This window comes from Montipora foliosa, chromosome 11 (assembly GCF_036669935.1).
Source record: "Montipora foliosa isolate CH-2021 chromosome 11, ASM3666993v2, whole genome shotgun sequence".
In the NCBI taxonomy this organism is placed as follows: Eukaryota; Metazoa; Cnidaria; class Anthozoa; order Scleractinia; family Acroporidae; genus Montipora; species Montipora foliosa.
Window position 1 is genome coordinate 36,351,105 of NC_090879.1, and position 12,500 is coordinate 36,363,604.

Here is a 12,500-nt window from a genome sequence, read left to right on the forward strand (position 1 = left end):
TGTGAGTGCAAATGTATTGGATACCCTGTGGTAAAAGTTCACAATTTTAAATGCTAAATTTTGGCGTGTTCCCCTTAACGGATTTTGGGGGATTTTTAGTATGTTACTAAGTGGACCATCCACAAATGAATGGCAGTGAGAAAAATTCTGTTGCAATTTGTTTCATCACAAACCATAGATTGACTGGACTAAAAGCAAAACGAATTTGTTAATGAAATCGAGGAATTAGAAAAATGTTTAATTAAGATAGTTCTACATAGCTGCAAGGAAACAAGACGGGTCATTTTACAACAAACCAATGCTCGCCTCAATTTGAGCCACCATGTCACGTGGATCCTTTACTTTACTTTAACTGCACTTGCAATTTCCATTTCAAATGAACCTCTAAAACTTTCATGGAACAAATGTTATTACCAAGCAGACTTTCGATTTAGACTGCTGATTTAAAGGGTGTTAAATGACAATTTTGCTGTTTGTGGTGAGGATTTTAACGAAGGTTAATTATTTAGATTTGCCATGTTTGAAGCTTTCATGCATGTAGCCTTCGAGCAGGCTCCCCAAGGGACTGGGGTTGGGGTAGAATGAGAGCCTGGCCGCATGGCTTTGTATTTTGAATGTCATATCCAAATATTGGACACAAAATACTGATTGGCTGAAATTAAATTACATGGTGACCTCACCATTGACAAGCTCCGACAACAAGAAAGCCGCCAGTTCACTTCGTAGAGATAAGGTGATCAGAAATGCGTACGAAAAAATCGTAGAATGTTGCAATATTACCGTACTTAATGCGATGCAATGGCTTCTTTGTTGGAAGGAAAGGAAGCTCTGTCTCTGTTATCCACAGGATTTGGGAAAGGTTTAATTTTCCAACTGTTTTTAGTAGCGGTCAAAATACAACGAGGGCGACATCAAGTTACCGTGGTACTTTCCTGTCCTCTACAAAAAACTATGGCTGATCACATTTTGACAGAAGCTTGGGCCTAATCGGCTGCATCAGTTGCTGATTTAACAATAAAGGAACTCTACACGATTTTAGCAAGTATTTAGTTAAGCGGAAAAGCTGGCTTTCACAAATAATTGCTTGATCTCCTGGTAACTCCGCAATACTCCAATACACTTAAACGCAAAATATTCCAATTCTCAAATTATTTAATTAGTGAAATACGTATGTGTAATCACAAATACACGATAAGGCTTTGAAATAAAGTGGTGTAGGTTTTAGAATATCTTTCGTATCTGTCAAGAATTAAAGTGTAATTTAGTAGTTGTAATGCCTGTATTCCATTAAAATAAATCAAAAAAGATAACTCCGCCTCGCTTTACCAAAATGTGGCAGCAGTTGTGGTTGACGAGTCTCACACCGTGGAGATGCAGACAGGGCAAAGGCATTTCTCTTTTAGTCCTATTATGATTCCTGTTGGTTTAAGTTTCTGTGCTAAATATTCCCTGACGAACGAACCACATTTTCCATGGAGATGGACTTAACAGAACAGAATATTCAGCTATGGTTTACAGCATCTGCAGTAGTTGTTAGGATTCTCTGGCGAAGGCTTCCTCCTTTTACAATTTTTCGGACTTTCTGCTTCCAGCAATTTGAAATACACATCGCGTGGTTTACTGTTTATATCAATGTTTACTTCAGGTGTGCACTGATTGGCTAATCTTTGACAGCTAGCTCAGCGTGACATCAGGAGGCGGCATTCAAAATTCAGAGGGATGGGTGCAGGCTCTCTTTCTCTCCCGCCGCAGAGAGAGAGCCTGCTCACAGGCTATCATGCATGCTTTGTGCCACATGCACGTTTTCCACGCATGAATTGAGATGTCAATTCAATCGATTTTGGATGGTTTTCTTCTGCAAATGCTGTTGAGATCACCTCGTGAATATATATATATAAACAATTATTCTTTGAAATCTCGGAAATCTCTCGGTGAATAGTGGCAGAATATTAACCTCGATTTCAAAAAATAATTGTTAAATATATGCATTGCAGTATCCTTCACAATTTAAAACCAATCTTGTCAAGTTCCTCAAATGAATACATGTAGCCCAATTTTGAACTTAAAAAAATATACCCATATGTCTTCAAGATTCTGTAAAATAAATGTTTATGAACAGATGTCTATCCCTCACAACATCGTGATTTTCATTTGAATTTGACACAATACCTTGTTCAAGCCGGAAAGGGGGAGGGGGGATACACACCTGGTCTTTTCACTAGTGGGGTGGGAGTTGTGGCATGAGTTGGGCAGACTGTAGGTTGGCTGTTTTCTTCAGTTTCTTCACTTTCTTCAGCTGAATCAGTCATTTCTTCTAAATCTTCTTCGCCTTCAGACCCACCTTTGGCACTAAAACATAAACCCAGCTTTTGAGGAAAAAAAATTCAAGACAATGCTTCATTTCGGGTTCACACGGGGGTGGGGAGGTCAGTTTCCACTAAAAACACCAGTAGTGCCTATGGTTACACCATTTAAGTGATATTTTGCCAATCACTATCTATGGAAATGCAAACCTTAGTCGGTAATTAAAGATATAGAAAAACATGATGGCTACTTGGAACTCTCAAATTTCTGAGTCCAAAGATGGGTCTGAATCCATAACCCTCCAAGCTCTCCCTGGATGCTGCTGGCGACTGTATTGTGAACAAGGGTTATCTGTTTAATGTGCCTCTTATTAATTATGCCATTAAATATAAAGAGGCTCGAAAGGGTTTCCCACAGGTAAAGTGGGTTAATTCTAATGGAAAAAGATTACAACACTGTCCATTCCTTCCACAGGGCAATGCTAAATGAAATAAATTTATTCCTCTGTAGGACAGTATTATTTTTGCCATGATACAATGTAACTGTCTAGAGCTGTTTAAAGACCAGCCTTTACAACTCGCTTTTCAGAAAGATGTCCAAAAAGTAACCCTGGAAACCATGCATATTTTCTAATTTAAAAAAACCGATTAACTTCACTTAGAAAAAGTTATAAAAAACTGCAATAAAGATTTTTAAATATCCTAAAACTTAAATTTTCAAAAATGTTTAAAAAACGACGATTTGGCGCTATCCTAATGTCATTAGTCAAAAAAGTAGAAAGTGGAAATTTATTATAAATACTTAAAGTGCTACTATGATCAAAAAATCCCTGCCTTTTTTCCTTCAGATTCCGAAAGTGTGATTGCTTAACACTTGATTGACAAAATTCTAAGCTTTGCTTTTTATCCAAAGGCAGTTTACTTTGAGTGTAAATTTTGGATTTCATGGCCCGCCATTACTCGCCAAACTGACCGATTGGACCTCAGAGGATTGGATCTAGGGAAAAGTGACATCATTGACCCACTAGCTTAAAATTTCAGCAAGTAAATGCAGCCTATTACGTATGCAAAACACGAATTTAAAAGTCTGCAAGACCAAATTCTTGTGCTCAGGAATCGCAAAGCAATTCATGGAGTCTCACGGAAGAAGCAAATTAAGCTGCAATTTTTTAAAAGCAAGTTAATTTAAAATTCTTAGGAAGGGCCAGAGCAAAATAGATAATTAATTAGAATGTTTGCTTTTCGAAATGCTGTACATTAGAAAACTCAAGCCTTATCAAGCAGATTCTATGCATGTTAAGCTTTTTTTTAACTTGTAATATTATAATTGTATTGATTGTTTCTTAAAGTGGCAGTTGTGCAGAACGGATGCCAAAGATTTGCTCCGTACGTTTTGGTTACTCTATTTAAGTACTTTTGTTTAAGATTAACTACTAACACAAGTCTGTCTTAAAAACAAATTTTGCCTTTGCCAACGTCATGCCTGAAACCCAAAATTCGAAGACATCTGTCGGCGCTGGAGCTGAAATGAATCCGCACGGAGAATTTGTGACGACCGCCATGTTGAGAGAGATGCTTCAAGTTCAGGAAAGAATGTTTAAATCCCTTTTACAGTCTCTCCTAGAAAATGTTAATTCTCGATTAGATGCAGTGATTGGAACTGTGGCTGAACTAAAGGCAGGTTTAAATATTTGTCAAGTAGATGCAAAAGATCTTAAGGAGAGTCTTGAATTCTCCCAAAGAGATATTGACGATCTGAAGCCATATGCAACCAAACTTGCGAACGTCGAGGCCGATATCGAAGACATTTATGACTCCATCGATTACCACATGGACAAACTAGAGTATTTAGAGAATCAAAGTCGAAGGAATAACATCCGAATTGATGGGATATTGGAGGCGGAGAACGAATCGTGGGACGTTACAGAGGAAAAAGTAAAAGAAGTCCTCAAAGATAAACTTAGTTTGGAATTCGAGCCGAGCATTGAACGTGCCCATCGTGTTGGTAAGATTGTTACTGGTACTAGGAGACGTCCTCGTACAATTGTTTGCCGGCTTCGAGACTGGAAGCAGAAGGAATTGATCATCAAAAGTTCGAGGAGAATTAAACCGGCTGGGATCTACATCAAGGAAGATCTTGCTCAAGAAACCCTTGAGAAGAGAGATGAACAGCGACCACAATGGGAGGAAGCCAAAAGAAAAGGGAAAATTGCGTACTTTGTCTTGGACAAATTAATTGTGAAAGATAAACCCTCTTACTTCAGATAAGTTTATTTACTGTTATTATTATTATTATTATATATATATATTTTTTTTTCTTTGTTAATTTACACACGTAGCATGTTTGAAACTACATTTACGGATATACTCCCTTTTAATCACCTCGATGATTCTAGCTTTTCACTTGCTCTTTATGAACTTCAGAACGGTCCTGTTCACTTCAACTCCGAGAGGTTTTCTAGCCTTTATTACAATCCTATTCTCACGAACTTAAACGCTTCTCTGACTCAGACTGACAGTCTTGACCCTGACATTCATTTCAATGCAAGAGAGACACCTTGCGATTACTTTATAGAAAATCAATTTAACGAAATGCTTAAACGTGAACAATATTCAGATGCCGATTTTTCTCTACTCCATTTGAATATTCGTAGTCTCCAGCGTAATATAAATAACCTGACTAATTTATTATCATCTTTAGAGATTAATTTTTCTATCGTCGGTATTTCTGAGACCTGGCTGAGCGATTCTTTTCACTCGGTTGATATTGATGGCTTTAGGTTTGTCCACAAATATAGGCAAAGTAGACCTGGCGGCGGTGTAGGACTATATGTTTCTAATGATATTGAGTTTAAAGAGCGAGAAGATTTTTGTTTCAGTGATGTTGACATCGCTGAATCATTGTTTATTGAGGTGTTAAGACCAGGGGTTAAAAACATAATTGTTGGCATTGTTTACCGACCACCCAACCAAGGTGTTGACGAATTCTTGACCAAAATCAATGAATCGTTAGGCAAAATCTCTAGGGAAAATAAGATATGTTTTTTATTGGGCGATTTCAACATTAATTTAATGAACTACCAACACCATCATTCTACGGGCCAATTTCTTGATGAAATGTATTCTAATATGTTACTCCCTTTGATTACACGTCCCACACGTATCACCCCTCACACGGCTACTTTAATAGATAATATCTTTGTGAACAATTTCTTTGTTCGTTCGAGAAGTGGTTTATTGTTTACTGACATCTCAGATCATCTTCCTGTTTTTTCTATTCATTCGGACAACACTCTAGGACATCATTCTAGACAAGATCCCATTTTTGTCCGAGATAAGAACCCAATTAATCGGTCCAAGTTTGTTGAAAAACTTGAGGGTGTTGAGTGGTCTTCACTCGCAGGTTACAATGATCCACATACTGCATACACCAGTTTTCTTAATAAAATTACCAAAATATACAATGACTGTTTTCCTGTTAGGAAATTGATTCCGAAGAAGAGATCTATTAAAAAACCGTGGTTGACTAAAGCTCTTCTCAAGTCGATTAAAAGGAAAAACAAACTTTATAAACAATTCCTTCATAAACCGACACAGAATAACAATCTACTCTATAAGTCTTTCAAAAACAAATTAAATCACATTTTGAGATCGGCTAGACGATTATATTATGAGAAGAAATTAGAATATGCAAAAGCAAATACCCATGCTACTTGGAAAATTCTTAATGACATCTTGAATCGGAAGAAATCAAAGCCTAAAGTAAACTCAATATTCACATCTGATGGTCAAGAAATATCTGATCCAGTTATCATCGCGAATAAATTTTGTAAGTATTTCTCCAGTATTGGTCCTAACCTTGCAAAAGAAATACAATCTCATCCTTTTTCTCATAAAGACTTTCTTTCAGGATCTTTTGCAGAATCTATCTTTTTCAATCCGGCAACAAAAGAAGAAATTATTGTTATTGCTCAATCATTTGCGTCCAACAAAGCTGCGGGTTATGATAACATTCCAATGTCCCTCATAAAGGAATCTATCCAATTAATCTCTGAACCTTTGGCTCACATTATTAACTTGTCAATTGCTCATGGCATTGTACCAGATCAAATGAAGATAGCACGGGTAATACCTTTATTCAAAGCTGATGACCAGTCGTTGTTCACTAACTATAGACCTGTTTCAGTTCTACCTAGTTTTTCCAAATTTCTTGAGAGAATAATTTATAACCGTTTAAATGATTATCTAACTAATTTAAATGTCCTTTGTGATGAGCAATATGGCTTTAGGAAAAATCACTCCCCTACACTTGCCTTGATTGATTTGTATGATAAGATTTCCTCTGCTTTAGATCGTGGTGATATAGCTGTTGGTATTTTCCTTGATCTCTCAAAAGCATTCGATACAGTTAATCATAATATTTTATTTGACAAACTTGAACACTATGGTATACGTGGACTGGCCTTAAAATGGGTAAAAAGCTATTTTTCTAACAGATTACAATTTGTAGATTTCAACGGTCATGTTTCTTCTCGCTTTAATATATCCTGTGGGGTTCCTCAGGGCTCTATTCTAGGGCCTTTATTTTTTCTTCTTTACATTAATGATATAGTCAATGCATCTACGGCACTACAACTGATTTTATTCGCGGACGATACCAACGTTTTTCTGTCTGGTAAAGATCCTGATTATTTGGTTAATCAGCTGAATATCGAGTTAAATAAGTTGTCAGTATGGTTTAGGGTTAATAAGCTTTCACTGAATCTTAAAAAGACCAAGTTCATAGTGTTCAAACCAAACCAAAAACGTAGAAGTTATAATTTTCAAATTTTGATAAATAAACAACAAATTGATCAAGTTAAAGAAACAGTTTTCTTGGGTGTGATCATCGATGAAAACGTAACCTGGAAGTCTGAGATCTCTCATGTGGCTAACAAAGTGTCGAAATCAATTGGAATGATACAGAAATCAAGTTTTTATTTATCTTCATACTCTTTACGTGTATTGTACTTTTCACTTGTTTATCCTTACTTCTTTTACAGTAATATAGTTTGGGCATCCACCTATAAAACTAACCTTGTTCGTCTGGTAAAATTGCAGAAAAGAGTGGTGAGAATCATAGATAAATCTCATTTTAATGCTCATTCTGACCCTATATTTAAGAAACTTGGAATCCTAAAATTCCATGATCTTAACCTGTTACAACTTGGTCAATTCATGTTCTCCTATCAAATTCGAACTCTTCCTCCCAAGTTAGCTAGCAAATTCACTCTAAACAGTCAAATTCACACATATTATTCGAGAAACTCTCATGCATTTCGTCTGCCTTTCTGTCGGACTAACATTAAACAATTTTCTGTTTTCTATCAGGGACCTAAATTTTACAATTCTCTTGATATTGATATAATGAATTCTTCCTCAACAGCTTCCTTCAAGAAAGCACTTAAGTCATTCTTTTTTAATAACTATTCTGAAAATTAAGTATTTTGTTCTTCCTGTGTCAAATTGTTTTCACCCTGTAATTTTACTTTCACAACTGTTTACATATTTCAACACCTTAATTAAATGACTAAGTGTTTGTAATTGTATGCTTCATTACCAACTTGTAAGTTTAAACTGTTTTTAATTTCCGTTCATTACTTTATATTTCAACACGTTAAATAACTAAATGTTTGTAACAATTGTATTCTCCGTTGCCAACTTGCATGTCAACAATAGATAGATGCTTTTACTTGGGGAGGCCTAATTTACATAAGCTTAGTAGTTTCTTTTAGGCCTCCTCGCCACCAATGTAATTCAATAATTTTTTCTTTCCATCTTCTCTTTTTTGATTGTTCATATTTGTATTTTAATTTCTTCTTTCTGTGGCAAAAAATAAATAAATAAAAAAAAAAAATAAAATAAAATAAAAGTGCTACTATGATCAAAAAATCTATTTATATTTTTCTTTGGATCTCAAAACTATGTTAACTAAACAGCAAGTGACCCAAGTTTTAAGCCTCGGTTTAAAAAAGATACCTGTTTATTTAAACTGGAATTTTCCTATGTAATGGACCGCCATTACTAACTTTAAAATCTTGAGAGAGCTGGATCGAGGAGAAAATGATGTCAAAGACTCACTAGTTTAAGAATGCAATGCATGTGTACGCGGCTGAATTAATATGCAGCACGGGAGTTTCGGGCTGGTGATCACAAACTATTTCATGGAGTCTCACAGAAGCAGCAATCTTTTAAAAGAAAGTCAATTTCAAATTCTTAACATATGCCAGAGCAAATTTGATTGTTTGGTTTTCGAAATGTTATTCATAAGAAAACTTGAGCCTTTTTTCAATACTCCATATTGTACTCCGTATTAATTTACGAATGTGTTATTGGAAGATGAAAAAATATCCACTTCATCCAATTAACATACCGTAAAGACTCGCATATAAGCCGCACCCCCAACTTTCAAGCATGACTTTGGAAAAAATAAGAACTCCAAAAAAGCACTCATAAAAAAAGGTGGTCGTTTGTTCGCACAAAATCTACTGTTGTGTATTTGCAGCAACATTAATAAGTTAATCAACTCTGAAAATTACGGTGGCCCACAGCTGCCAAGGCGTAACTTTTTCACAGCAAAACTTACTTTTCCACGGCAAAACTTACTTTCTCACGGCAAAACTCACTTCTCCACAGCAAAACTTACTTTCTCGTGGCAAAACATACTTTTCCACGGCAAAACTTACTTTTCGTTCTACAGGTCTGGAATCGGGAATCAGGAATCAGGAATCAGGAATAAGAACTTGAACCATGATCCTGCATCGTCCATATGTTTACTTTCATCTCGTTGAGTAATTTGTTTCCTGCTGACTCCTTTTGGCAGGGGATTCATGTCAAAACTTCGGAAGAGAATCCAACTGTCTGGGCTTTTCTTTTTCTTGATGGTGGGGTGATAGTGTTTTGACATCAAATATTACAGCAATTGTCTTCGGGAGCTCGATTTTCTTGATTACACTCGTTTCATTTCTCTTAAGGGTGCGTTCGATTGACCCTATCAAATATTACAGAATAAAAATAGGTGCAGTAATGATTTGAAATAGCATGTTTGGCGTAGTTTGTAAGCAACTAGGATGTTGAAGATATGTTTAAAATTTCATTTTAGAAGGTGTTTGACAATTTCCATGTGAATCTCTATAAAACCAAAGGATTTCTGACTTCAAATCTATGTATTCCTATTCCAGAATAAGGCCAATCGAACCCATCCTTACGTAGGTACAATACTTAAGGAAATGAAAGATTTTCGTCTCAGAACCCCCGTTCTAAAAACATACAGGAAAATAGCTAATATCTAAAACAATTTTCAGTTTATTTCAAATCAAAACAATTGCTTCCCAAGTACTTACAGCGTTACCATTCACACACGCACCTCAACGACTTTCTTTTTCATTTTTCAAAACTGAATTTGGGTGGACGTCAATCAATCAATTTAGTTTCGAAAAACGAAAACAAAATCGTTGAGGGGCGCGTGTGACTGATAACCGTTGTAAGCTCAGACAACGCTTTCGCCTCAACTTCACAAGAATTCACTGTTCATGATCACCAATTACTTCTTACTATTTCTTTTTGGCAGTCGATTGGAAGTTATACAGCCCTTGTATAATTGTATAATTAAATAGCTTTAAATAGTGGTGCACGCGGATCTTCGTGGAAGCAATGTAAAAAGAAATTATCTGGCATACCAATTTCATTTCATTAAAGAAGCCGCCAACTCTAAGAAGAAGATTGTTCGATATGAATGCAATTCTTATAAAACAGTAATGTCAACGACATCCCAGTCGTGCTTGCAATTGACTTCATTATGGTAATTTGACCAAGGTCAAAACTGAGTTATCTATACAAGATGCATATCTTTGTCCTAAAACATGGACAAAATTTAAACTTTTCTTTGCATGCATGTTAGCTCTTCCACGCTGTTATGGTGTTCGACCTGACTAGAAGCCACTACAAGGCGTTTCGTTTTCCTTTTTCTTTTGCCTAAGGTAGTTAAGGGACCTACCACAATAGCACGGTACAAATTCAGAGAACGATTAAATTGACCTATGCCAATAGAAAAACCACTGGAATTTAATTTCAGCTGCTGACTCCGAGCGAAACAGCCTGAAGAAATTCCTTTTTCCTTGTTGTAAAGTGTGACTATTCCACTTAGAAAAATGACGAATCATACGCATATACGAGTGCAGCCAGAGAGTCTAGTTGGACTCACGGTCAACACATCCAAATGGAAAATGATCTCTCTAAACACAAATACACTGGGTCTGTTCTCGATCTTCCAGGCCCTTCACTCTATATTGGGCGCAGTAAGTGTCACAACTTTCTTGATAAAAGAAATTAAATGCAGTCGATCAGTTTCGAAAGAGAAAATGCTGTGAAAAAGTGCTGTTGGATTACAACTTCGTTCACAGTACATATATCATGGCCTCCTTCTGCCTTGCAGGCAATGGATCATTGGTATAGGCACTTAGGTTCGTGACTACGAAGACCGATTCTGGAGCTGCAAGGCCTGTGTCAGTGTGAACAATGCGTAAATGATCGCGTTCGACACGTGGAAGCCTTCTTCCTCTGTCTCTTCTCCACCTAGGTCCTCATCCTCTCTAGCTCTGCCCATTTGGAGCCCGTCTTTATAGCTACCAAAGAGTTAATACGGTCGTCAGCCAGCGATTTTGAGTTGCTGGCACTGATTTGGCTGCTTTCATGTCTCATTTGCAGACGTCTTTGTAGCGAAGAAGCGCCCCCCCTATCGATTGTTTGCCTTGAGCCAGCTTTCCATAGAGTATGTCATTTGGAAGGCACTCGGAGCCCATGGCCTAGCCAACAGCGTCGTCTACGCTCTGAGAGGAGGTACTGGATAGTTGGCAGTTCTGCAGTTTCAAGTACTTCCTGGTTGGTGATTTGATCCTTCCAGGTGATCTCAAGTATTTCGCAGAGGAATCTGAAGTGGAGTGTGTTCAGTCTATCTTCTTGTCTCATGTATGTAGCCCATGCCTCTCTCCCATAAAACAGGGTACTTAGGACGCATACACAGCATTCAAGTCACTATCCAGGGAGAGATTGGAGGTGATTGTTGAGCCAAGGTACTTGAAGGCGTCCACAGAGTTGATAGCTTGGTTGCTGATCTGGATGGTCGGCTCAGAGGAGGTCCCCATTGCCAGTACCTCAGTCTTTTTGATGATGGTAAGGCCAAAGTCCTGGCAGGCAGTCGCGAAGCAGTCTATGATCGCTTGTTATCTGTTCTCTGTGTGACTGACAAAGGCAGCGTCATCGGCAAAGAGCATCTCTATTAACAGCAATGTCTTCACTTTGGTCTTATCACTGAGACGAGTCAAGTTCAGTAGCTTTCCGTTGTGGCGTGTACGGTGGAGGAGGCTGCCCTCACTGCAGAACTGGAAGGCGTATTAGATTAGGAGAGAGAAGAAAATACCAAACAGGGTGGTGCCCACACGCAGCCTTGCTTCTCTGCGAATTTTGAATGCCAGCGAAATCAAAAGTCCTCTTGGCAAAATATTATAACTAAAAAACATACACACAAACGAGATGCTTTATCAACTTTCTTTATCGTCGAATTTAGGAGTACCTTACTAAGCGAATGTCTCCATCGTTGAGTTTATTGCTTTCCATGGTAATTTTAGCCTTTCTACCACTTTCACTGTGTTCTAGATTCCGGATTCTAGATTTTAGGCAAACCCTTAGAAAAGAAAGTTTTGCCGTGAGAAAGTAAGTTTTGCCGTGAAAAAGTAATTTTTGCCTTGAGGAAGTAAGTTTTGCCGTGGAAAAGTAAGTTTTGCAGTGAGAAAGTAAGTTTTGCCTTGAGGAAGGAAGTTTTGCCGTGGAAAAGTAAGTTTTGCCGTGGAAAAGTAAGTTTTGCCGTTGAAATGAAAACGATAGAATTTGCACGCAACAAGCGCAGGAGAATGATGCAAAACGTTTACTTGGTAACCACGAAGTAAATTAACGAGGGATTAAATTAAGTCTGGACATGGAAACGATCGCTTTCGCATCAGCTGTGCATGAATATCATGTTTATCAAGACGTATGGAAGCCATCGATAGGAGAAAAACGCAATGAAACGGTCGGCCATTTGCCTTGCAAGTTCTCCCGAATAGCGTGGCATTTTCTTGCACGCAGTGGAGAAATCAGTGTTGAGGTGATCGGTAATAAACG

At 37.4% G+C, this 12,500-nt stretch overlaps 1 protein-coding gene across 2 annotated transcripts in view; it reads right to left on the bottom strand.

Moving 5' to 3' along the window:
* LOC137976469 (serine-rich adhesin for platelets-like) overlaps nucleotides 1-12,500 on the bottom strand; it is a 134,018-nt gene that overhangs the window by 45,147 nt on the left and 76,371 nt on the right. For both annotated transcript variants that reach the window (XM_068823831.1, XM_068823830.1), the window contains one exon: nucleotides 2,207-2,349. In XM_068823831.1, the coding sequence (XP_068679932.1) occupies nucleotides 2,207-2,349 (143 nt within the window). The remainder of the gene's footprint in view (nucleotides 1-2,206; nucleotides 2,350-12,500) is intronic.